This window comes from Alligator mississippiensis, chromosome 12, assembly GCF_030867095.1.
Source record: "Alligator mississippiensis isolate rAllMis1 chromosome 12, rAllMis1, whole genome shotgun sequence".
NCBI lineage: Eukaryota > Metazoa > Chordata > Crocodylia > Alligatoridae > Alligator > Alligator mississippiensis.
This window is the reverse complement of record NC_081835.1, coordinates 51,512,357-51,539,560: the sequence shown is the minus strand read 5'-3', so window position 1 is coordinate 51,539,560 and position 27,204 is coordinate 51,512,357. Positions and strand designations below refer to the sequence as shown.

General features: G+C 45.9%; 1 protein-coding gene and 1 long non-coding RNA gene across 4 annotated transcripts; one reads left to right on the top strand and one right to left on the bottom strand.

Annotated features, from left to right (window-relative positions):
* The first annotated feature begins 315 nt into the window (after positions 1–315).
* Positions 316–17,478, top strand: LOC102572316 (ectonucleoside triphosphate diphosphohydrolase 2). 3 transcript variants are annotated; one of them, XM_019475963.2, is made up of 9 exons: positions 316–510; positions 2,366–2,483; positions 7,723–7,873; positions 9,619–9,778; positions 10,864–10,986; positions 12,486–12,740; positions 14,801–14,896; positions 15,137–15,265; positions 16,388–17,478. In XM_019475963.2, exons 1-9 carry the CDS (start codon positions 400–402, stop codon positions 16,592–16,594), a joined length of 1,350 nt encoding a protein of 449 aa, XP_019331508.2. In that variant the 5' UTR covers positions 316–399; the 3' UTR covers positions 16,595–17,478. The 3 variants fall into 3 exon arrangements, with proteins under 3 accessions (XP_019331508.2, XP_019331507.2, XP_019331509.2); XM_019475962.2 differs by having other exon boundaries at positions 10,864–11,091; XM_019475964.2 differs by lacking the exon at positions 10,864–10,986.
* LOC109280270 (uncharacterized) lies at positions 2,981–26,965 on the bottom strand. The gene is made up of 4 exons (XR_002086517.2): positions 25,991–26,965; positions 25,730–25,895; positions 4,584–4,667; positions 2,981–3,925 (listed from the first exon to the last, which is right to left on the bottom strand). It is a non-coding gene; the product is annotated as an uncharacterized LOC109280270 (long non-coding RNA).
* Between the last annotated feature and the right edge of the window lie 239 nt (positions 26,966–27,204).

The window sequence follows — 27,204 nt, the reverse complement described above, 5'->3', positions numbered from 1 at the left end:
GTTTAGAGGAGCATAAAATAAGTTTTTTCACTGTTGTTCAGTTAAAGATTTGGCAGGAGGAAAGAGAGCCACATACAGATTGGGGCTGATACTGACCCTGAGCAGTTGTGAGATTTCATTGAGGTCTATGATGCCAGCACTGGAATGTGCACAGAGCTTTAGCTCTATTCACCACAGTGAGGGGGAAGAAGAAAGCTCTTTTATATGGGTCAGTTATCCTTATGACTTTATCAGTGGTACCTGTGGCATGGACTGTGCTGATGTCACAGCTAGACTCTAGCTCCACCTTTCTCCTCATTCTGAAGGCTGCATATAGCTTTAGAGACAGACTCTGCACTTGCTGCTTTGCTAATTCACAGCTTCCTTTTTTAACTCAGCAGATGCAGGAGAAGGAGCCTAATGTCTTGGCGTGAACTTCTTCCCCCTTGCCTAGTTATTGTAGCCGGGCTAACTGGGATCCTGCTGCTTTGTGTCTCTACTAAAATTGTCAAGATCCCCCCTGGGAGCAAGGTAAGGTGCACTGTGCCTGAGTTGGGTTTAGCCAGGCATAAGGCTTGCAAGGGCTTCTGGTGTTAATGGTGGCATTAATGTGCACAGAACACTAATCTTTTTGCCTTAATGAAGGGAGCCTATCTTTTTGCTGAGGCTTTAGTTGGAGTATTTTGTCTAGGTCCTTAACAAGTACCTTGTTGTCTCATTGTTAAATACTGTACTATTAAGTAAACTACCTCAATAGTAAATTAATCAAGCATTGTTCCTTCCCCTCTAAAGGGACATAAGTCAAAGCTTGGTACATAGTACTTCCTCTAACCTGAGGCAGCTAGCAGTTGCAGCAAAGCCCAGTATCAGCAAAGGTCATTTTTGCAAAATATTAATTACTGAAAACCGCCTGGTGTTTGCAAAACTTTTCAAGTTGGGACACTGCATGAAAATATTTGCTGCTAGGTCTGTCCTTGGTTGCAACCCACAGGCGAGATGTTCAAATAACACAAAACAATGTTTTTGACCATACGATCATTCAGTTTGACCATGAGCATGCACCCTTTTTATTTGTGTTTGATAACCGTTAGTATAAGGAAGTTTGTCAGCTTGGATAATTAGGGCATATCTTTTTATTGCACAAATTCCTGCATTTGCAGACTAAGAGAAGAACTTGCACTTGACCAAAATGATTTGCTATTCTCCTAAAAGGTGTAGCTGTCCAACTGCGAAACAAACAAAAGAATGTGATTTAGGTGTCCACCTGGGCAACCAAGCTGTAGGCCAAATAGTGCTTCATCCATTTAGCAACTACATAATAGTGAATGCATTTTCAGGGCTCAGGTTTGGTTCTTGTAAGAAGAGCTAAAGGACATTTTCATAGGTCTTTGTGGAAGTTCATGCCCATTGTAACTTAGTAGGAATTAGGTGCTGAATTGCACTTTGTGCAATTGGTTCATCTAGTTTTCTCTGTTGTGCAGCAGCTCACATGTTCTTACAAATCCTTATTACAGACTTTAAATGGGGCTCCCACTGTCAACAGGCAGCATTGCCAGATTGTGCCTAGACATTTTTAGTATATGCAACATTGTGGTGCAGTAATAATTGTCATGTTATATTTTTGGCACAGGGCTATCTTGCCCATTACTCATAAAGCAGCCAGTTGTATTTCTTGCTTTCCTCTTTCATTTCCCACTTCCTCCAGCACTTTGCAGACAGCTAAGTGTTATATGGTGCCCTGAAAACACAGCCCTGCCCCGTCAACCATTGAATTCATGCTGAAAGCAACTGTCTGAGTGGGTACCCAGCACGAAGTTACTTTCTGTGATTAGCCTGGCCCTTGTTCATTAGGCAGGATTTGAAAAATCTACTTGTGCATAATGAGTGAGAAGATTCCTCTACAGATGTGCCACCAATCTACTTGTGCATAATGAGTGAGGCGATTCCTCTACAGATGTGCCACCAACTTTTGCAGAATCAACATTTTAATTTAAAGAAAGTTTCTAGCCTGGTTATAAACCTGAGTTTACAAATGTTTATGGGGAATGCTTGATGAAACAAAGTCTGGTAAGTTTAATTTGTCTGGCCTCGATGCTCTGACCAGCAGGTAGGTGGCTGGACCTATTCATGGGGTAGGTGACTTGTAAGATCTTGATGAGATGAAGATGAGAAAGGAATAACACTAAAAAAAACAAAGAAAGGGTTAGAGTAGCAGAGAGCCACTCCATCACAGCAGGCACCATCTAAGAGAATAATCACAGGGCGTTACTCTTGCAGCTGGCCATACTGAGTACTTGTGCAATGTAGCACAAACGTGTAATAACAAGAGTGTGAACATGTGTGCAACAGGAGAATATCTATGTATGATCTTGTGGGTTTTTTTCAGTATGGCATTGTTCTGGATGCTGGGCCATCCCACACTACCCTTTTCATATACCAGTGGTCAGCCAAGAAGGAGAATAACACTGGGGTGGTCAGTGAACACAGCACCTGTACTGTGCAAGGTAAGATAGCTGATTTGCTGCTACTGAGTGGATGTCATTTATTTCTGGCACTGGGTGGATGGAAACTAAGGAAACTTGTTTTAAAGACATTTCTTTGCAAGCTTCTTGAGTCAAGCATCCTATATAGTTAAAGGTCAGGTTGCTGATGATACTGAAGACTCGGCAGCCCAATCTTTCTGAGTGGTCTTTATACATGGGTAGCTATCACCCTTCACTTGAGGATCTCTGAGCAACTAGAGGTGAGTGTTTTTACTTCCACCTTACAGATGATGAAATGGAGGCACCAAGAAGATCTCACAGTTGAAGTTCTAACAATGAATTAGTGGCACAGCCAAACATACCAACTCTCCTTCCTAAGGCATTTCCCAGTGGAACAATAATGGACGACAGCAGAAGCAGAACTAATCACAGTGGGACTTACATATATATTTTAAAAGCTTTTAATTCTGAAAACTGCTTTCTGCAAGATCAACTCTTGCAGAAATCAAAATCCCATGTCTAGCCTTCTTCACTGTAAAGAAGCTTCCTCAGTGTTATCTCGATACCTGAAGAAAACTGCTTCTAGTTATCCTATTGTAGCAGCAAAGATGTCAAACCCTTGTCCTCCCTTATGTTTAATTCAGCAAAGAGAGGAAAGAGCTCTGCCTGTCACCCGCAGCTCACACTCCTAAGTGGTGAACTGTGGTTAGATGTGTCAACATTACAATTATGGTAGTAAGCAGTTCGTAGCAGCCCTAGTTACATCTAGCATCGATAATGCTCACCCAGCAACTTTTCTAACCATCTAGTCAGCCACAGCCTGTCACTAGCTTAGAGCTTTTGCATGTTATTGGCTGCATTTGTACCAGTGAATGCTGGGAAAATCTGAACACCTCTCACACTATTGTGGTTCTCCAGGGGAGGGGTGCTGGATGAACAGGCACAGAGCAGCACTCTCAGCACATGTGGCGGTGCACTCTTGGGTTGTCTTACATGGAAAACTGAGAAGGAGGAGGAGCAGAGTGAAATCCAAAGTCCATAGTTAGGCCCCTAAACTTCTGTACCTGAGGAAAGTTAGGGGCTTCAGAACACCTGGCACGTTAAGTGGAGACAACCTAAGATGGCCAAAATGAAATGCTGAGGAAGAGGCATGCCATGCCCCCTTCAGGGCTTCCATAGCTAATTCTACTTGGGATTCATAGCCCTGACTCCTCTCCTGGAATTAGGCATTTAAACCCTTTTGGACTGGAGTTTGCTCCTTTCTTTTAAAATAACCAGGGGGGAGATAGTGCTTTTGATGCAATAGCTCAGGGCATTTACTCATGATGTGGGAGACCTGGGTTCAGTTCCTTCCTCTCTCTGAGGGGGTACAAACACACACCTTCCACTTCTCTGGAGAGTGTCCTCACTACCAGGGTCTCAGCTGCTCCAGGGTGGTAGTGTTCTTTACTCTTCCTTTGAAGCTGTGCAGAAAAAAACTTAATTAGGCCAGAGAAAGGGAGCAAGAGGAAGTGTGACTGTACCCTGCTAGTTTAGTAATGCAGCTGGTAGGAAGGACTTGTGGGTTCCAGGACTGAGCTCTGTGCTGCTATGGCCACATGTCTGCATAAACTGCAGTCATACCTTGAGTTGCGACATAAGCATATCCTAAGCTTTCATTATAAGCCTAATTTCTTATTCCCCTTTTCAAACAGTGAAACATTTGATATAAAACTATAACTCTAAACACTGTATGTTATTTCATGACTAAGAATGCATTTGTTGTTACTATCTTCAAGCCTAGGCAGAGTAAACCTAAGACAGATTTTTTTTTTAAATCAAACTTCAAGGAAACTGAACAAAGGTCACTTAAATCCAATATTGGCATGTATATTAGAGACCAAAAAAATGGATCTAACATTGGCACTCTGTAGCAAAGGAAAATTGGAGAAAATATAGCTTAATCTATTTATTTTCTCAAGAGCCAATATGTGGGTCTAAAGATTATTGGTTAAATTCTAACTTTAAAATCTTCCCACAATTACCACTGCAAATAGCTTTCACCCAGTGCTACATTCTTTCCTTCTGCTCCTACATTTAATAGTCTATTCTGAAATTATGGGAATATCATTGGGTTCCTACCAGTGTTTTGTCATCCGATGACATCCTTAATGAACAATAATGACTGAGGCAGGATCTGATCTCCAGGACACATCCTACTGAAGCCTGAAAGAGAAAGGGTAATAACTACCGTATATGTTTAAGCCTAGCAAATACATAAATAAGCAGCCACAAGCATGGTGTACAGGTACTTATTTAGGAAAACACTTACACGTACATAAAATCATTAGTATTCATGAAAGTCTGGGTTTAAGTTTTAAACACCTACTTGTATTTAAAGGCATGATTTCTTAAACTGGGTCATAATCAAACCAAGTTCAAGAGCTATTAAATTGGATACCCGATAGCAATGGGCTAGTCCTGTATAACTGTAAACACTGTACATTATTACATGACAAAGAATGCATCTGTGGTTATCAGGGATCCTGGTTTTCTGTTTAAAAATTGTAAATTCTCTGATAAAAAACTACAAATTTTCTGATTAAAATACCCCAAATCTGTTATTTAAATGAAATGCCACTATATAGCAGTTGAACACAATGTTTTATTGATATATTTACAATTTTAAAGCACTTTGGAACCCTACCATTGCTTCAATCATTATAATAAAAGAAATTCTAAATACCTATATATTTTGGCATTTGATTTTGGGATTTTTATCATGGAAAAATCAGAGCTTCCCCTATTCGCTTTGTGTGGCAGGACAGAATGAAGCCAGGCAGGGAGGCTTATGGTGCTGCTGGGAGCTCCGCACCTCCATGGTTAGGAGCCCCCTGCCTAACCAGCAGCAGCAAGGGACACAATGCTGTGCTGCTACCCTTGCTGCTGCTGGGAGGGCAGGAGGCGCCATGCCATGGTGGTACGGGGCTCAAGGCAGCAGCACATAGCTTCCCTCCTCTGCCCTGCTCTGCTATGCTGGGTCCTGCCCACTGGGTTATGAAGGCCCTGGCGGTAGGGCAGCAGGGAAGGGAGCCCTGAGCCCACAGCAAGCAGCCCGCACCCACCCTGTGCACAAATCTGGGGGGCATGTTCCTTCCATGCCTCCCCCGGAGTGTGTGCAGTGCCAGGGAAGCAGCCCCCTGGATGACCCAGCCATGGCCTTGTCTCACTCCCCAGCAGTGCCCTGTGGCTGCACGTGGCCCCATGCTAGGCAGCAGCCCCAGCCCTAGCCCTGCCCAACTCCCGCCCTCCCACATACACGTGACTGCCTTCCTCCAACTCCCTCTAGCCCCTTGCAGGCTGGAACTCTGCCAGCCTTCAAGGGAAAATCCACCATTTCCTGTGTTTTTCTTCTTTAAAGGAAAAAACACAGGTTTTTCTGCATTTTTCCGTGGTGAACGGAAAACCCGGATCCCCGGTGGTTACTGTTTTTACATGTAGAGTAAACACAAATGTTTGTTGTAAGAGATTTTTCTAGTTCATCGGTTCTCAACCTTGTTAGATTCAAGGCACTTGTAGTTAGATTCCTGCACCCCTGATAAAATGCCAGCTCCTAGTTTTCACTTGGTTTTTTTGACTACAGAAAAATAACAGACCAATTCTTCTGTTGCAAACATCTCAGAAAGACCACAGCAGATCAGAAATGTTTTTCAGACTATGGATTCCTATTTAAAATCTCTGGGATTGGTTTTTTTTTTTATGAATCACGTGTCGGTATTTGCACACCTAACACTGCTAATATTGTGCAGCACCCCATGGCACCATTAAAAGGATCTCATAGCACTGTGGCTGAGAATCACTGTTTTAGCTGTTTATTTTCAAAGTAATTTGTTTTAAAAATATTTTAAGAAAAAAATCACTGTGCGTGCATAGGACACTTCTGGGCTCTGAGCAGAGCCTTCCTGTACAACTGCTGCTGGCAGCCACAGTGACTTCTAGAAACCTTCCTCTACACATGAGGAAGTGGTTTGAGAAGGGAGCAGACACATGAGTCCTGGCTTAGCCTGCTATGTCTGTGTCTTTGTCTCTTTCTTGAGAGCAGAGACACTCAGTCATGTCCCTGTGGGTTGCGATAACCTCAGATCTCTAAGCCAGAGCTTTTAGGGCTGATATAGTGTAGCTTGGTAGAAGTAGCTTTGCAGTTCTTGGCCTAAATTTGCTGTGTCATATTTATTCACATTCATTTTTATCTCCCTGTGCTGAAGCATCATGGTTGAACATTTCTGCAGGCAGGATAATGGTTCAACCTGGTGTAATATTTGATGTACAGCTTTGGTCATATCTTTAGAGGCGTCTTAAAGGTGAAATGTCTCTGGCCGTGTCCAGATGTACAAGGGTGTATGCTTGCAGCAGCACAAATAGTAGCAGCACAAATTTGTTCCGCTACTTTGTGCTGAAGCACAAGCCTCTGCACATGCACTTTGTTGTGGGACACATTATTGTCCCAAACTGCCCATGCCCAGCTCCTCCCAGCTCCTGGCATGCTGCTTTGACTGGGCTCCATGTGCTGTGCGGGGCTAGCCAGCAGGCAGCTGTTGTGCTGAGGTACCCTGTACTCCAGCCAGACAGCAGCAAGTGGAGACAGGGGAGCAGGCAGCCCAGGGCACACCTCCTCCCATCTCTGTGCACTGTGGAGCCTCTGCACTGAGGGACACTGCACCCCAGCCAGCTGTGAACATTGCAGCAAGGGACGTTCAGGCTGGATATTAGGAAAAGCTTTCTTGCTAGGATGGTGGTGAAGCACTGGAACAGATTACCCAGAGAGATGGTGGAATCTCCATCCTTGGAGGATTTAAGGCCCAACTCGACAAAGTGCTGGCTGGGATGATCTAGCTGGGGATGGTCCTGCTTTGAGCAGGGCGTTGGACTACATGACCTCCTGAGGTCCCTTCCAACTCTCATTTTCTATGGTTCTAAGATGAGGGAGCAGGCAGCCCTGGGCTTGCTGCTCCCCTGTCTTCACATATCTCAGTGTGGGGGCTCCGTGCTTGTCTTGGCACATGCTATTTCAGTGTGCTTTGCACTATTTCAGCTTTTTTGCTACTGGGAAATCTCTGTAGCAAATTATTAATTTAATGTGAAATGCATGCGGTTTGTGGTGCCACAAATCGCACATGCCTGCATGTGTGGATGTGGCCTCTGTGTCTAGAGGCTCCTGACCCCCTCCATCAGTTCATTCTGTAGTAATATTTCTTGAGTTTCTTTCCTGCATTTACCATAGGCCCTGGAATCTCTGACTACTCAACATGCCCTCAAGAAGCTGGAAACAGCCTAAAGGCATGCCTGAAACAAGCAATGGAGGCAATTCCAGAGCAACAGCACAGCCAAACCCCTGTCTACCTGGGAGCAACTGCTAGTATGAGGCTGCTTAAGTGAGTGGAGGTTTCAATTGCTCACATTTATAAACTATATAACATTGTCTTCTACTCTCTGTTCTATAATAATGGTTCATCTTTGACTATACTGAACAGGTAAGCTTGGCCAGCAGAAAAGACAAAAAGCCTTAGGGTGGTTGTACATATGACAGGGGTTTGGTCCATTGGGTTACTGTCTATGCCCCCTAAATTGAGTTTTTAACTGAAACCTCTCCATTTCAATTTCTATCACTGTATATAAGTGATTGTCCTGGCAGCTGCAGGTGTCTGCTGAAGGCACAAGTGGCAAGCAGCCTGATCCTTCCCCCCCCACATTCCCCCCACCACCTCGGGGAAGCCTGGCTGCCTCTTCCGCAGCACCTCTCCCACCTAATCTGGGCCAGTGATCTGTCAGCTCACCTCCTGGCCATGGGAGAGGCGGGCAGGCTCCACCAAAAAGAAAAAAGAGTGGGCCCCTTCCTGCGTCTGCCTTCAACAGGCTCCTGTGGCCAGCAGGATGCCTGGGGCTGCCTGGGAACAGTCTGGCTTGCCCCTGGTGCAGCGTGGGGAGGTGGCAGGAGGGTGGCAGTGTTTGCTGACAGCTGGAGAAGGTGACAGGAATGGTGCATAGGGTGCTGGAAGCCTGGGCAGGCTCAGGGAAATGCTGGATCAGGCGCCTCCAAGCTGGGGCAGCACCCAGCCAGCTAGCAGCCCACCTAGGCTTCCAGCACCCTCTGCACTGTCCCCACCGCCTTCTCTGGCCACCAGCAAACCCAGCTGCCCTCATGCCGCTTTCCTGTGCTGCCTCAGGGGCAAGCCAGGCCAATCCCAGGTGGCCCCAGGTGCAGGAGCCTGCTGAAGGCAGAAACACTGAGAGGCCTGAAAGTTTTTTCCCCGTGGAGCCTGCCCGCCTCCCCTGTGGCTGGGGCGAGCTGACTAACGGCAACATTGCGAACTAAACTACATTGGGAAGTTTGCAACGATGCAAACTCATTTTAAACCCACAAAACTCAGGGACATGTAATGTCTGATGCCATTAAGCCATGCAAAAGAGAATTTTTGTCACATGTCCATCATGACACTGTCACAGGGACAAGCATCCTTATTTGTGCTACCAGCTAATTTACAGTCTTCCTTACTGTTTATGCTGATGAGGAAGCCTGCATTTTTGGGAGATGAAATGTGTGCAGGGTAGGTAATTTAGCTGGTATTAACCATGTCTTTCTGTAACGCATGGATATGTACCAGGGATACTTGCCAGAATGCTGCAAGCTGTAGCATGAATATCCACTGTATCCCAGGAACTTATGTGGCTTCCATTACTGGTTTCCATGTTAGCTGAGCACCTCAGTATTTATGGTATTTATCCTCACAACACCCCGAGAAGGAAGGGCAGTGCTGGTTTGCTACTTCAACAGAGGAGGAACTGGAGCATAACCACCTGAAATGATTTACCTATGGTCACACAGGCAACCTGCTGTGGAGCAGGGGGGCTAAGCCTGTTTCACCCAAATTCCAGGCTAGGGGCCTAAACAGTGAAATCACCCTGAGACCTTAGTTTTTGCTTCCACAGTCTGTATGTACTTGTTAGGCAGCATGACTGTGCTAGTAATTGGTGCAGCTAGTTAGTGCAACATTACAACTACATCTTGTTGTGGTAGTTCTCAAAGTAGGCATCGTATCAGGAGCACTGATGCAGTTGCCATTTGACATTGTTCCTGGGGCTCCTTATTCACTAACATGCTTCTTTCCTCTTCACTCAGTCTCACCAACCCTGTGCTCTCTGATGCTCTTCTAGCTGCTGTGACCTCCACACTGAAGTCATACCCCTTTGACTTCCAGGGGGTAAAAATACTATCCAGTCAAAAGGAAGGGGTGTTCCTGTGGGCTGCTGTTAACTATCTCCTGGAGAACTTCATCAAGGTAAAGGGGTCATAACGCTGAGTTGTGTCAGCATAATGGAGTGCAGAAGTGACTGGAAGTCTCTCATAATCAAACAGAGATAGAATGAAGGTCGGTGAACTAACCTTGATGGTTTGGACCCACCAGAGCTCCTGACAGTGGCTTAAAACAGTACACTTAGGAATGGTTTAAATTCAGTTATGGCTGAGCCACGTTTTGGATGTGTGGTTGGTTGAATAATATCCACCAAATACATCATTTCAGAATGGTGTCTAGCTTTAATAAAGTGCTAGGCAGATCAAAGCACTTTACAAGTGAGAGCAGCATCATTATCCCCATTTTCCAGGAGGGGAAGCAGAGGTGAACTAACTTACCTAAGGTCACCCCAGCAGCCAGTGGAAGGGTCAGAAATAAAACCCAGCTTTCCTCAGTCTCAGTCCAGTGCTTTATCCCCTGGGCCCCACTGCTTCCCATTATTTCAGAGAGAACTTTTTGTCAAGAATTTGTTAAGTTCTTGACAAAAAGTGATCCAGGTCTCTTTCAAAATCCAGCCCCAGTCTGTAGTCTGTACACCCTTTCTCTTGTTCTTTACCAACCATTCCACTCAAATTCTTGAGATCTGCTCCATATGCAAAACTGTCTTGAGACTATAAATGAGTCTTGTTTATACTTCCCTGGCTGCCTGGTTCTGTTTCCTCCACAAGTTGGCAGCGCTCAATAGTTCTGCTTTGCCTGATTCAGAATCACAAATCTGTATAAAGATTAAACTCCTAGATGTTCAGTTATTGTCTAAAGGGCTGTATTCCACTAGAAAGCCGATTTCATGTGATGTGCAGTGTAGCTCTGGATTTCACACAGGCCTGTCTGTTTGGACAGGTGCAATGCAGAAGCAGCCTCAAAGGGTGGGAGGTTTCATCCAAAGAGAAAAGCAATAGTTTGCAATGGGGACTTGGATGGGGGAGAACTTGATGTTGCAGAAGAACGGCAGGGGCTGCAGAAGAAGCAGCTCTTGCTCAGGTTGGTACAAGTTGGGGCTCTTCTCTGCTTCTCAGGGTTAGGAGGATCTCTGTTTTTAAAACCTTCCTCTCCGATTCCCTTTGGTCTAGTATGCATGGACAGGACACTGGATCCATTCCAGAAAAGGAACAGTAGGAGTCATGACCCTAAGAAGAGACTCCTTACAGATGACTTTCATGTTGAAAGGAGAAAGCCAAGATCCTGAGAAGGAGGTGATGCTACAGCTGTATGGGCACACATACAAGGTCAACACCCATAGCTTTCTGTGCTATGGCAGGGACCAGGTCCTTAAGAGGCTGCTTTTGAAAGTTGTACAAGTGAGTGTCTGCCAGGGTGGTGCCCACCTACTTCATGACTGCTTCAAACCTGTCACATTAAATGAGTATAACTAAAAAGCAATAAAGTTAGGTCACTGAAGTCAGCTCAGACACCCTGTAACGTTGATACTCCCTTAGTACAAGCAAGGAACATGTCTGTAACAAGTAGTTAGCAGTAGGTATGCTTGAACTGAGTAACTTCAGTCTGCTTCAGAAGATAAAATGAGTAATATACAGTTCTCCAGCAGCCCAGGATGCAGCATTTCCTAGCCCTCACTCACGTCCAAGGGATAGAGCCCAGGGCATTTATGCACATACATTTTTGATCTGCAACATGCTGGAGATCCAGCGTGTCAGAGCAGATTCAATTAATTGCACACTGCACTGCATCATGTGTGGTTGTACCAGTGGCAAAATGAACATCAGCGTGGAGAAAATGGTGGTGGTGTGCTTCTGAACGAAAACTCCTTTGATGTGTTTTAGTTCAAAAGCACACCACTGCCATTTTCTCAGTGCTGATGCACATTTTGGCTCTTATACAACTGCATGCGACACAGCGTGGATGCTTTTAAAAGCACCTGAAGCTACAGTGCAATCATATGTATAAATGCCCCAGGTGTCCTGGCTGCTGGTCATACCCCTGCCCTCTAGTGACAACTTAGAGCTTTGCACACAAGAAACAATCCTTAACGTACAACTGCTCAAGCACATTGTAACTTTAACATTACTTAACCTTCCACAGATTTAGTATGGTCTAATTGTAATATGTAACTTCACCTGTATGTGAAAGGACTGAACTGACACGGATGAAAAAGTTGGGGATGAACTGCTTTGAGAAGGCGGGTTGGACTAGGTGACCTCCTGAGATCCCTTCCACCCCTAATTTTCTGTAATGCTATGAAATAAGAATGGAACATTTACTGCAAACTCAAACTGAAAAAGCCTGCTCTTCAATCCTGAAAATGTGTATGACTTATTCAACTCTTTTAACTTTCTCATGCCTCTGCTTCCCTGCTTTGGGATGGAAGAGAAGATCAAAGTATTGTGAGAAAAGCTGTATTTCTGGCTTGGCAAGAAACAAGAAGGAGCTGAAATCCTAGAAGGGGCATTTTTTTCTCAGTTTCCAGCCTGGAGGGTGGCAAACACTGGCACACCCCGCTGAAGCCAGAGTGAGAGCATTCAGCACCATGTGGGTTTAAGTCCCAACTTGGCACAGGTTAAAACAGTTTAGGGCAGCTAAATGGTTCTGTACTCAGTTTGTAAGAACCTTTTGAAATCTACCTGTCTCTATGATAAACCTGGTTTGCTGAAGCCAAAGTGTTCTAAGTTTTGTTGCCATTTGCCTTCTTGTTACAGACTCTAATCCCTCATTCTCTGTATACCTGTCCCTCTAGGACCAGGGCTATGCAAGAAATGCATCTAACCCCTGCTGGCCTCTTTCCTACTCCCGCAAAGTTCTGCTTCATTCTGTGCATGCTGACCCCTGCACTGTCAGTGACGGACCTTTAAGCGTACCTGCCCACGAGGACACGTTTCACATCACTGGCTCCAGTAATTCTTCTGCCTGCAGGAGACTTGTGGGAAAGTTGTTCAATTCGTCCTCCTTCTGCAGCTTTTCAGATTGCCCTCCACATGGAACTAAATTTCTGGTAGGTTCTCATTTATATTAGTGTATGCTTTAAGCAGGAGTCTCGTAAGAGATGCACCCAGGTGACAAGCTGAGAAATATAGTAAAATTAGTAAGTGTGTATGTGCATTCTCTGCTGGAATTAATCAGAATTGGTCTGGCTATATGTAAATGCAGCACTACTTTCTTCCTCTATTGCATGGCTGTTCAGCTTGTAAATGGCCAAGGGCTGCATGCTGTGCAAGCTACACTAGCGAGACTGCATTATTGTGAGCCATGGGCCACTGGGCTGTACCCTCCTACACCATACATGTGGGCATCCCCTCTGCCACACTGCTGCACCATGTCATAGGCTCCCCCAGTGCCACAGGCTGCGTCATCTCACTCCCTAGGGAGGATGCAGGAAACAAAAACTGATGGAGGTGAGGAACTTAGAGGCCCCAACTTCAGTAGCTGCCAAAGAGATAATGGGGGCAGTGGTCAGTCAGGTAGGAGGCCAGGGGGCAACACATTAACTCCTCATGGACTGCCAGTTAGATAGCCTTATTCTATTGGACGGAACAAGACCTCTTCAACCATATGCTAGAACCATGAAACTAATAATGGTCACAAATTTTCTTTGAGCTAAAGGGGTAGGGATCTGCAGAAGTGGCCAAAGAATCTGAATTGTGTTACCACAATAGGCTCAGAAGGAAAAGTAGCTCCCCATTTTAATTCATGGTGTTTTGCAGGAAGCACCATGAATTACAACAATCCCATGGACCCAACAGACATTCGCTGTTGGGTCTCAGACGTTGGGGAATCAAGCCGCTGTTTATAGCAGCCGTGAGCCTGCAGCTGCTCTCCCCATAGCAATGTCCCTCCTTGCTCCCAGCCCTGGTGCTGTTTCCAGAATGAGAGGGGGGAAAGGGAGCAGAAGAAGCTCATTCTGGGGGTTTCCCAGGGGATGCTGGAGGGTGGGGTGGGTGGATTTGAGTGCCCCCCCACCTCAGGGAGGGACTCTAATCCACCCGCTTCATCCTCCAGCAGAGGCTGAAAAAAACTCAGACTAAACTCCTTTTGATCCCTTTCCACACTCCCATTCTGAAGACAGCACCAGAGCAGGGCTGAACTGCAGTCAGTTACTGAAGGTGCTCTGTTTTGGAGTGTTTTCATGTGATGAAGGTTCAGATTGTGGCAGGAGTGGGCCTTTTTACAGTGCTCTGCAGCCATGCACTTGTACTTGGTCACAGAATGAGGTTTGGCCAGATCAGGTGATCCATTTCTGTCTGCACCTAGTGATATTCAAAACAGTGACAGCCTGCTGCTTCACAAGTCCTCTAGGATCTAAGGGCACCTATATATGTGACAGACCTCTTCTCTGATGTGCGCTAATTAGCACACTCAATTAACCGAGTCTGCTGGAGCATGCTAATTAGACCACTCTAGCAGCCTCTGTGTCACATGTATTAAGTGTCCCTGCATTCCCAAATGGTGGTGAGGATGCTTTACCTAAAGCCTGCCAAATGAGCTTTAGTTAAAGCATGCCCCCCCGCTGCCATTTGGAAGCATGGGACGCTGAATACTTGTGGTACTGTGGGCGCTTTAACTAGAGCGACTCTCAGAGCCGCTCTAATTAAAGTGCCTCCCTTCCTCCCCAGAGCACGTGTATAGACGCTCTATATGATCAAGGGTTCAATGCAACTTGCAACATTATCTGTCTGTGTGGTTTACTCACTAACTTTTAGGTTGGAATATTTTTGGTTCAAACACCACAGTGGGATGATGTAGCCACTGTATCCCAGTTTCTCAGTGGTCTGCAGTAAGTTCTGGGGAAAACTTTACAGTGAAAGGTCCTAGATGAGCTCCAAATCTATTTTGGGCTTTTATCTGCTCTAGTATCTGCAGTCACACCTTCAGAATACATGCTTCTGGGGAAAGTAATGAAATGTAGTAGATTGCAGGCCCTAATAAGAGTACTGATTCCTGGCATGTGAGGCCTCCATAATGAGCTCTCTGAGGGCATATATATGATTACTCATCTGCCTCACTTGAGGGATTGAGGGGGTATAATTTGTATTGGTTATTTTTGCCTTGACCTAGGTGATTTCTGAGATGTTGAATTTCCTGAAGGAGATGGCACCCTATACTGACTTGGGCCAAGCGACTGACTTACTTTGTGGGATGTCTAAGAAAGAGGTAAGTGAGAGAAAACCCACTTGTGTACATGGGGTAGGCAAAACCCCTTCTGGGGCTACAACTACTAAGACCTTTGGCTCCTCCATAAGCATATGTAAGACATCTGAAAGCATTTCTGAGTATTGCAGCAGTTCAAAAAACCATAGCACAGAGCAGGGAAGGGGAGATTTGGTCATACTAGAGGACTAGGAAAAATGTGATCTGTGAATATTTTAACTTTTCAACAATTTTTGTTATTAGCTGAATGAGAAGTTCAAGGAAAGGCCAAACATGTTTGCTGACCACTGTACCCTATCCACTTTCATCTACCATCTACATGCAATGGGATACCAGTTTGACTTGGACAGTTCTGGCCAGACTGCATTCCAGGTCAGTAATGTAGAATGTGATGCTTCAAGTAAGAATTGTCTTTTCAGTGAGTTAGATAGGAGTGCCTTAGATACACATCATAAGCAAGCAGGTTAAAATTCCAACAAGCAACTGTGCATCTATTGAAACAAACCATAACATGGGGGACATAAGACTTTCATAATTAGTGGAGGAAGGCAGATAGCCTGGAACATATTTAAAAAAACAAAGGTAAAAAGACATCTTCATGGCTTTCTGACTGGACAGTTTTGTCTGAGTTAAGAGATCCTGAGTGTCAGGATCAACCAGGCCATGGGTGGCCAGTCACTTAATGACTGGCTAGGGGTCACACCAAGTATCTATGGAAATCCAAGTCATCAGGTCAAGGGATGAGGTGGTATCATGGTCAGGACAGATGGAAGATCAGAGACAGGAGGTCCAAACAAGGCAGGTGCAGGGACTGAGATGAGGCTGGGATGAGGCATGAGCAAGGCAGAGGTCCAGAGGCACAAACAAGAGTGTTGTTGCTGGGACAAGTCCCACAGGATGTAGGAGGAGTTTTATATACCTCCTGTCAGGGGCTCGCAGTTCCTCCTGGTCACTTGACTTCTTATTAACATCCTCATGGGAGGGACCAGGCTGGGATGGGGCTGGTATCTGACCAGGCAGCTGGTGGAACCATGGACTTCACCTCTGTTTGCTGGCTTGGCTGCTCTGGGTTTGAATCCAAGTGGTCCTAACAAGGGACTTTCCCTGCATGTTGAAAGTCCCCAGAAGCTAATACTCACTTATGTTTGGGGATCTGATATAATCTCTTTGGGTTCATTTTAAAATTTGGGTTCAGATTTTGAGTCCTCTAAAGACAGAGGTGTTTTATTCAGAGCTATCTTTAAAAACTAACCTCTCTGCACTTCTTGGCTTTGGCTAGGGCCAGAAGCAGAACATTTTAAATACCTAAGGAGGAGCTGGGGCTTCTCTCACAGGGCCTACTCTTATGAGACTTCTGAAGTAAAGTGACTTAGATCAAATTAACTGAGCTTTGAGTACAACTGCTGTGATCTGTTTGAACACTCAGACCTTTTCAAATGCCACCAGTCTCATGATCCCGACCCCCTCTCCTCCTCTCATTATTTTTTTCATTAGATCAGTGATACGTCAGCTGGCTGGGCTCTTGGGTACATGCTGAATCTGACCAACATCATTCCTGAAGATGAGCTAATCCTTCTGAAAGGGATTGAAAATGGGGTTTGGTCATTACTCCTCATCCTTTTGGTTCTGCTGCTCACTGGCTCCTTCACACGCATTTCATACCGAGTGGTGGTAAAGGATGATGCGCACCCGGAGAGTTGAAGGACTCCTCCATGAGATTCCAGTGACCTGGGAGGTTATTTCAATCTGCTAACAGGCTGCAGGATTGTAAATAGAGACAGGGGACCTTGTTCTGCAGGACATCTCAGATCCAGACATGAAGCAAGCTAGCTGCTATCCTACACCAGTGGAAGAAGAGAAGCTGCATAGCTGTTGTCCAAAGCTCTTTATTGTCCATTTCCCCGCCCAGTCACCTCACCAAAAGGCAAAGAATGAGAAGGGGCTTTCAGAATTCAGGGCAAGAAGGGAATTCTGACAGCCAGGCCTCCTCACTGGACTAATCATACTGTAAATTCTTACATGGATGCCATAGACAGTTCCCTGATTGCCCTGATTGCTGCAAACGCATTGGTAGATGGTTTCCTCTGGATCTGTGAAGGCAAATCTGAGTGGAAAGGGCTCTATTCTCAGTCACTCCTAGAGCAGCCATAGGGTGTCTTGCTGGAAATCAGTTACTCTCTATTTACAACTTTTTAACTGGCCCATCTGAACCAGTTGGAAATCTGTAAATGACAGGAAACTGGTCTTGAGTTCTTTGGAGAATCTGACCCATCAATGCCAAGCAGAACCATGTTGGTTTTGTATGAGAACAAGTCTTAAATTGTCTGTACGAAATGCTGATGAAATGTTAGCCGGCACAAGGGAACATCAGATTAGGACTGAGGTATTCTGAAAATGCAGCCAGAATGTAATTGCAATTGGCTTTTGATGTTCTGGTTAGGAAAGCAGTTTATTAGCCTTGGTAACAACAACCCATTTGTCTTCCATCTTACTTTTAACAATGAGTGTCCACACGAGTTGTCCTGGCAACCTATTTTTTCTCATAGGTAAGAATCTTAAAAAATAAATGATTTTTATCATCTTTATTTGAAAATATTGCTATTACTAATTTTCATCATGGTATCACCTCAGGCTCCAGGGCCCAGCTGTGATAGGTGCTGTACATACACATTTGAGTGCCAGTCTCTGTTCCAGGATCTTCCAAGCTAAGAGGACAATGCAATGAAACATGGTAGGGAAACTTGAGGGGTGAAGTTGTTTGCCTGAGGTTATGCAGCATGTTCATGGCAGAACCAGGAATAGCACTCAGGACTCTTGCTTCTGGTTCAGTGACTGGCCTGTTAGACCATGCTTTTAAGTTACACAGATGTCTACATTTCCAACCATGTACTTCTGGCCTGCCATGTTGCTGCAACATTCTTGGAATACAGGGCTTCTGGGAATGACGTCCTGTCATTACTTAACCGTTGCCTTTGATGCTTTGCCATCTTCCCCGATAATAACCTTCATTTGGTAACACGAATTCTGGGGACATAGTAGTGGTATAGGCACAACTCAGGATATTTCAAACTGCTGCAGAAGGATTAAAAGAGAATCCCTCAAGTAAAGAATGTAGGGTGCAATTTCCAAAAATGTCTCAGGACTTAAGAGCACAAGTTCTACTAAAAGTCAATGGAACTAGTGCTTCTAAGTCACATACAACCAGATTTGCCTAAAGGTGTGGAGGCGTGGTTGGCAGGATATTGGAAAGTGTCCTGGCTCATTTCTTTCAAGGGGAGTTTGGTACCTTGCACTTTTGAAAATCTTACTAAACACCTAAAAGGTTCTTTTAGGTGCCTAAATGTCTGTAAACATATGACCCTAAAGCACATGAAAACAGAGCTTGACCCCTACATCACTCAGATGTTTTCAAAACTAATGTTGCTGTGTTTATAAATTCACATAACAAGGCAGTTCATGCATTTCAGGGTAGCTAAGTAAGGGTCTGAAGCCCCCCAGGGGAGTTTGGGGAAGGATAGGGAAGCAGAGTTAAAACGGAGTTAAAGCAGAGTTAAAACTTTGGCTATATATTTTGAGCAGCACATTGGTTATTTTTAACTGTAACATTTTGTTAAAGTTATTTTAATAGGCAGCTTGTGCTATTCACCAGTGATCAATATGGGTTTTTCTTTGTTGTTGATACTTACAATTTTTTGTGAAGAATGGGAACAATTTCTATCTTATTTTTATGAATACTGCATGCACCTGTGTTCATGACTGTTATGCTGTCTTTTGCCTAGGTTCAAAGAGCTATCACCTGAAAGAGCTCTCTCTCCTTGGCAGGAAGGCTTAGGCCAGTGATTCTCAGCCAGAGTGTCTTGAGATCCTTTTAAGGGTACCATGGGGCCCTTACAAGGTTAGCACGGTTAGATGTGCAAACATGATTCACAAGATAAACCCAGAGATTTTGAATAGGAGTTTATACTGTTTAAAACATTCTGACCTGTTGTAGTTTTTTCTCAGATTTGGGCAACAGAATAATTGCTCTATTATTTTCCTGTATTTTAAAAGGAAGAGTGAAAATGAAGAGCTGGCATTTTCTGTGGAATATCTTGAGTCCAACAAGAAGTTTCATAGATGTTAGGGACTGGAAGGGACCTTACAAGATCATCAGGTCGAGCCCCCCTGCACTGGGGCAGGGAAGACCGCTGGAGTCAGATGACCCCAGGAAGATGGGCATCAAGACACTTTTTGAAGATCGCCAGGGTGAGTGACTGTACCACCCCTGGGGGAGTCTGTTCCAGACCCTCAGCATTCGACTTGTAAAGATTTTTTTCCTTATATCCAGTCTGAAGCAATCTTCAACCAGTTTGTGCCAATTGTTTCTTGTCTTCCCCTGGGGTGCCTTGGTGAACAGGTTAATTTAAAAAGTTTGCAAAATGCTGCTCAAGGCAATCCAGTCTATGGTACCTAATTGGTCTTGTACCTGCCAGTGCCCTTTACCTTTGACCAACCAAAGCTCATCAGTCCTGTCTGGAATGGGGGAGGGAAGATTCATAGATGTTTGGGTCAGAAGGGGCCTCAGTAGATCATTGAGTCCGACCCCTTGCCCTTGGCAGGAAAGAGCGCTGAGGTCAGATGACCCCAGCCAGGTGGTAGGGGTTCAGGCAGGATTCTGCAAAAAACTCTTAAGGATGTAAAACCCTGATGCCTTAAGATCAAGGGAAAGCTAATGTCTGGAGGTGCAGAAGGAATCATACTCCCAGAAGCATGAGTACCCGGAAGCATGAGCTGTCCCTACAGTCTGATGGAAATACTCAGTGTGAAATAGGATGAGTATGGAGACCTTTTCCTGATTCCTAGGGACAGAAAAACACAATTTTGTTTGGAAGAAGCTGCTATAAGTAAAATAATTGCAGCCCCTAAAAGTTCCTAACACCCAATTGAACCTGCCGAAGAAGAAAACACAGTCAGTAGACATGGAAGACTGCAGCACAGAAACACAGTTAGGGAGTGTGACTAATTTGAAATTCCATATTGAGAGGGAGCAGAGGCAGATGATTTTATATTATTAAAGGGATGGGTGTTTCTGGTAAGAAATGTATGCTATCCTGATACAGGAGAGGCCTACATTCCTCTTGCTTGGACCACTGGTGACTCTGCATGTTGCAGAAGTGGTATGCTAGGTGTCCAGAGTAAGAACAGCTGTGTAGGCAGGGTGGAGAAGCAGAGAGTTATGTTGTTTTCAGGTTTCTTCTTTACCATGGAATGTCATGGTACTGGAGTTGTCTGATTTTCAATATTTTTGATTTCCCAAGGAACTTTGCCGTTTAAAATTTCCCCAGGAAAAAAAACAAACAAACTGAAATTCAGAAAAACTTGAGTGATAGATCCTGGAAAAGTGGAGTTCTGAAAGAAGGCAGCTCCTAAAGTGGAAAGACAAATAGTATCCTATGCACAGATCCTTTGGAAAACAGCTCCAATTAAGAGGGAACCAGGGGGAGAACTAGAAGAACCAACAGGGAACCCACAGCTGGGGTACTGTGTCCAGTTTTGGGCTCCACGATTCAAAAAGGATGTGGAGAAGCTTGAGAGAGTCCAGAGAAGAGCCACATGCATGATCAGAGGTCTGGAAAACAGACCTTATGACGGGAGGCTGAGAGCTATGGGACTCTTCAGCCTGGAAAAGCACAGGCTCAGGGGCGATCTGATGGCCACCTATAAGTTTATACGGGGTATTCACCAGGATCTGGGGGAACGTTTGTTCACCAGAGCACCCCAAGAGATGACAAGGTCGAGTGGTTATAAACTCCTGCAAGACCGTTTCAGGCTGGACACAAGGAAGATCTTCTTTACTGTCCGAGCCCCCAAGGTCGGGAAACCCTGCTGCCGGATGTGGTTCAAGCACCTATTTTGAATGCCTCTAAGAGAAATCTGGATGTTTTTCTTGCTGGGATCCTATGAGCCCAGCTGACTTCCTGCCCTTGGGGCAGGGGGCTGGACTCGATGATCTTCCAAGGTCCCTTCCAGCCATAATGTCTATGAATAGGAAGCATCAAGACAAGGATTTTCATATCATTCCCTAACTTTCATGAGTGTCCCTAAGGACCATGGGTGTGTCCAGATGTGCATGGATGTTTGATTCCCTGGGGATAAATAGCAGCAGCGTGCTTTGCGCTGCTGCTTCTTGTCCCTGGGGAATACCCGTGCCACACGTGCTTTAATGCACATATTGCCCTGGGTGGCATAGGAGAGGGTCCCCAGAAGCCTTACCTGGGGTCCTGGGGCCTCCTGGAGCTGCAGCCATGGCAATCCTGCCGGGTGGAGCCTGGCTGTCAGCTGCAGTGTGGCTCTGAGCGGCCCGGCTCTGCTTTTTAGCAGAGCACGCAGCCCTAGCATGCGCTGCTTTGGGTTTTTTTTCTCATGGCTTTTTTGACCCTGGATGTCCAGGAGTAAAAAAAAAAGAAGCAGAAAAAAACAAAAGGAAACAGAGCAGCACATGCTCAGGCAGCATGCCCTTGCAGCACAGAGAACTCCGAACTGTGCGGTATGTGGTTCTGCAAATGAGTTGGACACGCCCCATGGGTGCACTTGTCAAGGCTGAAGTTTGCTTCAGACTGAAAATCTCTTCTGAACTTAGTCTGTTTTGCTCTGCTGTTAGGTGAGTATGAAGGCATACTTAGAATTTCTTCAGGCTTTTTTCTGCACTTTTTCACTCATGCAGCTAGTCCCTTTAATTAACTAGTCAGCCAAACAAGTGCTTACTGGTTTAACTCTCCATAGCTACATGACTTTACTACGGATTTTCAAACTAGGTTACCACAGGCAAAGTTTCTTACTGAGTAGCACAATTCAGTGCAGATTGCTGATGGAAGAGGTAAAAACATTCCTTATTTGCTTCCCCCTACATTGATGCATTGTGCACCTGGGCATGCCCATGATGGGGTCAGAGCCTGGATATCTCTAGTGTTAAATTTCTAGGTCCACTTCAAAATTCTCTTCTCCTGTGCTTCTGAGAGATGATTGAATTGAAGACAACCATTGACAGCTGCAGTGGAAGAGTTCTGTTGATGACTATCAAAGAGGGAATAATCCAAGGGGACTGTTTACTTTGATTTCATTGGGCGTGCGCACACATGCAAGCACGTGCATTTGCAGCAGCCCAAATAGAAGCAGTCCAAATTTGAGCCAGGGCTTTTTGCCTCAGTGCACATGCCTGGACATGCACTTTGGTGTGGGGCAAATTGTGCCACTTGGGGCAAAATAACCCTGCCTGGCTCCTCCTGGATCTGCAGCCAGGTGGAGCTAGAGCCCAGGACCAGCACCTGTGCTGTCCCCAGCAGTATAAAAAGCTGCCCTGTCCTGGCCCCAGCAGTACAAAAAGCTGCCCTGTCAAGTAGCTTGGGGCTACTTGCTCTTAGGAGCTTCTGGGGCCCAGCCAATTGGCACTTGGGGACATTACCCTTTGTGCCAGCTGGACTGCTGAAGCAGCCCTGAGAGTTCCCTGCACCCTCTACCCACTGCAGCAGTCTGGTGGTGGGGGTTGCTGCCTGGCTGTGACCTGCTGTGCACCTGCCAGACCCGGATGGGGACTGCATAGCCAGTAGAGGCATCTGCCCCTCTGGGACAGCTGCCAGTGGGCTGTGGCTGCAGAGTTGACCTTGGTGTGCCATGTGTGCCCCTGCCCAGCCATCTTGGCAGCTATCACCCGGAAGATGTTCCCAGTGCGGTGGCCTGCTTTGAACTGTCAAAGCATATCCTCCTGACCCCAATTGGCCAGGAGGTCAGCCACCTCCAGCTGGGTCCAAGGTGCAAGCTCTGAGCAGCCTCCTCTGCCTGAGTCCTGCCATTGGCCTCCCTAGCAGGAATTCTGGTGTTCCCTATTGGAAAACTGAAAAATCCCTGATAAAGAAATCCCAAAGTCACTCTGTAAAATACCCCGAAATCCATGTTCCTCCATAATTAAAAAAAAAGACCACTATATATATATAGAGAGAGAGAGAGAGAGAGAGTGAGAGACAGATCAGTTGGGCAATGTTTTATTGATATATCTAGAGTGTTAAAGCAATTTGGAAGCCTACCAGTGTCTCTATCGTCATAATAAATTAATTTTAAATACCTATATGTTTTGCTGTTTGCCTTTTTTTTGTTTGTTTGTTTTTTTTACCATAGAGCAGTTAGAGCTCCCTGTGACCCCTTCACTAACCAGGATGTAGGGATAGCTGCCCCAGCAGCCACGGCTCCTGCCAGCAGGTCTAATCCTGTCTGACAGCTGGACACACAGGGAGTATGCTGGGGGAATGTGGGGTTTGCAGGAGGAGGGTAGGAGGGGAGGTGGGGGGATGTGGAGGGCTGTGAGGTGTGTGGGTAGGTGTGGATGGATTGCAGAGGGACTGTGCAGGGGGGCTGCTCAGAAGGGGAGGGTCCCCTGCCCCCACATGGTGCAGCCCCCCTGCACAGCTCGCAGACTGCCCCCCACAGGGGCTACAGCCCCCACACAGGGGCTACAGCCCCCTAACAGGGCCCATAGCCCCCCACAGGGGCTACAACCCCCCCAACAGGGGCCACATCCTCCACCCCTGCTTACTCCCCCAATCCCCCGGATTGCTGCCCCACCTGGCCCCATCCCCTGCCAGCAACTGCAGCCCCCCAATGGCTGCCCCACACAGCCCCACTCCCCGCCTGCACCCCCATCCCTGATGGCTGCCCTACCCGACCTCAGCCTTCCAGCACTTAAAAAAAAAAAAAAGCCAAAATAAAAAAAAGCGTTGTACTCACTGGCAGTACCGAGGCTGTGGGGGGCTCTGGTCAGCAGGGCATTGTGCAGCTTCAGTTGTCACCCAGCCCGTGCTGCTGGGGGACAAGGGCAGCTGCTACTGCGGTGAGTGCTGGGCTTTTTTTTTTTTTTTTTTTTTTAATTTGGGGGATGTGGGGCATGGATCTGGGCAGGGCAGGGATCGGGGGTGTTCAGGGTCCAGGCGGGGCAGCCATCGGGGGGCTGGGGGAGCGGATGGGGCTGGCGGGAATCCTCCCCATGGCCCCCTCTCCCCTTGTCCAGTCCCCCTTGCACTTACTGGCAGGAGCCTGGGTCCAGCTCCCTGCAGCTGGCATGCTGCCTGCTCTGGACAGGTAGGCAGCATGCTTCATCACCAGGGTGAGGGCCAAACATAGAGATGCTCTGGCAGGCTAGCAGAGTGTCTCTGTGGAGGACCCAGCCTCCGGTTGCCTCAGGACACAGTCCAGTCCCGTGCCCTGCCCCACTTTTTTCCTGTGTGGGTTTTTTTGACCTCATTGCCCCCATGCTGCAAATTTGTAGTGCAGGGAATATTTTTTCATTTCCCGGAAGAGGCACCTGTGGACTTATCTGGATATGCCCATTGAGTTGCATTGAATTTTGGGTCAGGCCCGCAAGCAGGAGAAACAATGGGTGCATCTACATGTGTAGTTACTGCGCAGTAACCTAAAGTTAAGTTACTGATGTTAAGTTACTGCGCAGTATGGGCGGTGTCTACATGTTCATGCCCATACGGCACAGAACTATGGCGATGTATGCCCACTTACGCATAAATTTGATACCTGCTTAATGTATGTATCAAATTTATGCCCGATTAGTTACTATGCAGTAAGGCACATGTAGACATCTTACTGTGCAGTAACACTGGGTGAATCTACAGCTGCACCCTTAAGGCAATGTAAGAGAATTACTATTGCATTAGTCACCTTAACACTATGTGGGCTGAGCAGGTGGGAGCCCAGCATACAGGGCAGCGCATGCTACTGCAGACACTGGAGCCGTGGTTCTGGCAGCAGGGAAAGGTCCCCCTGCAACTCCCTGCAGGGGAAGTGGGCAGCGCAGCACAGCCAGGCCTGGGGCTGTGTTGTCTGTCTGAAGGACCTGATGCTGCTTTCCCTGCCCCACAGAGTGAGCTGCTTGGCTCAGCCTGGGGGGGGGGGTTGGGGCTGTGTCTGCTCCCAGCTCCTGGTGCTGAAACCCAGCCTGTGCACTGGGCTCCAGCCTGTTCCCCTTGGACTGGAGGCAGGTTATATAGCTGGGACTGGGGCTGTTCAGGGTGCTGACCAGGGCAGACTCACATGGTCGCTCAGCAAGCCAAGTTATGGTGCCTTAAGGCGTTAATGGCTGTACGTGTAGATGCTGGCCTAAAAACTGCTTACTGCCAGTAAGTTACTGTGCAGTAAGTTACTGTGCAGTAAATGCACATGTAGACTCACCCTGTATGTAGACTGATGTTTTAAGCTGTTAAGTGATATGTTTGAATGGGAAATCTCTGCTGTTTTATAAATGATAAAAAAGATTGTGATGGCTACTTACACAACATCTGCTTCATTAAATGTATTTATACCTGAAATTTATTTAGTTCCCCAGTTGTGGGTGTTTGACCTTGCAATGTTGGAAGGAAGCTCCTGACAAACCTACATATTGGCATGTCTACATTAAGAGATAAGTCTCCAGAACCAGAACAAGGTCCCTTCACAAGCCCTAGAGAGTCTATCATTTTAAATATTTCCTGAAAACTTTCAGAGGTTTCCCTTTGTCTGAGTGGAGACACATTCTGGACAATGATCTCAGTAGGGACAAAATGTGGAGTACAGAGGCAAACTGAAGGAAGGAGAGTTGAGAGGTGGAGCCAATATTGTAATTCCTATTGCCTGGAAAAAACACTCAGCTCTGAAACTCCAATCCAAAGGACAGCCTGATGAGAAGATGAATGGAGCTCCCATTACAGATACCAGCACCAGCCATGGAGAGGGCTGCACAGCAAAACCTCCTTGCTTTACTGTGCTTAGCAGTACCAAATTGCCAGACATATGCAAAAGTAAGTAAAAGACCAATCTTACCTTCATCAGATCCATAAGTCTGGAAGAGTTTCATTTTGAAGGAAGGGAATGGGCTGGGCAGAGCTATTTGCTACTCATCTTCTGTGCTGTTGGCTGGATATAGTTACTTTGGGGGCTGGATCCAGTCTGTGAGCCATAGGTTGAGCACCACTGTCTCAGAAAATGCCTAGAGAGATATTTTGGATAAAATGGAACTGTGAGGAAAGAAATAATCTCCTGTTGTTGGAATCTAACTGTGAACATGGAAATAGGAATTCGTACCTCCCTTGTAAATAAACGGGAATGCATCAAAGAATGATCTATTTCTACCATCAATTTCTTCTCTTCATAGAAACCAGCAAAGACTCCAAATTCTGGTTACCTGCTATGGTCAAACAAGGCTTTCAGTTCTATTACATGTGTTAAATACTGTGCAATTAGAAAGAATAATTTACATGATGCAAGCATGAGGAAGACATTTAATTCCTGCTTTATATATTCAAATCTTAGCACAGTCTCAACTCTGAAACACTTTAGATTTCAGTCTGCCAAATAGGAGATGTCTGGACTCAAAGCAGAGCAAGGGTTGAACCAACAAGGCACAAGACCCAAAACCTACAGCCAGATGGGATAAGCAGGAGACAGGATTTCTGCTCTGATTCTGCTTTCTCCTAATGGCCAAGGAATTGTTCCCTATAGTCCCTCCACAATAAAAGTCATAGAGAGACGTCTTGGGATGGGCACAGAAGCCTGGTCCTCCTGTTTGTATCTGCACCCTGCTGCCTGGTCTGGGGCATGCTATGCATTACATTATGTAATTTTTCCAAAAAAAAAAGAGTTCTGTCTGATCTTGCATGCAGATCCAAGTACCCTCTGCAAATCACAATTTGCATAATGTGCCAATTCCTGTGATTCTAGTACATACAACAGTTATTTAATGAATAGCCATAATGATCCTGGTTAAAATCCATCTTTAGGACCTCATGGGTGAATACAATTTACAAAGTCTGCAGAGAGTATAGGACATACTGTACCCTGGTGTAAATTGGCTGGGTTTCATTTATGGTAGTCTTATATAGAGTTTAGATAACGGATTGTATAGGATGGTTTTGATATATAAATTCCCATGGTTATTTCTGCAGAATGTATTTAGGACACTATCTTCTCTAGGAGTAAGGAACAGCAAGGAACTGTTATAGAGAGAGGGGATCCTGAGAGGCTGGTACACCACCTACACTAAGGTCTGTAAGCCTATGACCATGTTTTGTGACATGGACACAGATGGAGTTGGCTGGACTGTAAGTTGGAAGAGTGAAGGGAATGCCCGGTTCTGATGCCATCAGAGTTGGTGGGGCAAACTGCTAATGGATTTCACTGGGTGTGGGTTAGAGTCCAGGTTTTGCTTGAGCAGGGAAGTTCCTAGAAAGGGCACAAAGCATTTTTAAGTATTTGTATCTGTGGGTGATCTATTTCTTCACGCCATTGTAATGATAGAT

Excerpts from the sequence above, each read along its gene's own strand:
- LOC102572316 (XM_019475962.2), top strand. The coding sequence starts at position 400 with ATGTCTTGGCGTGAACTTCTTCCCCCTTGCCTAGTTATTGTAGCCGGG. Across the intron at positions 2,484-7,722 it reads CAGCACCTGTACTGTGCAAG|GCCCTGGAATCTCTGACTAC; the intron begins GTAAGATAGCTG and ends CATTTACCATAG. Across the intron at positions 12,741-14,800 it reads CACATGGAACTAAATTTCTG|GTGATTTCTGAGATGTTGAA; the intron begins GTAGGTTCTCAT and ends GCCTTGACCTAG.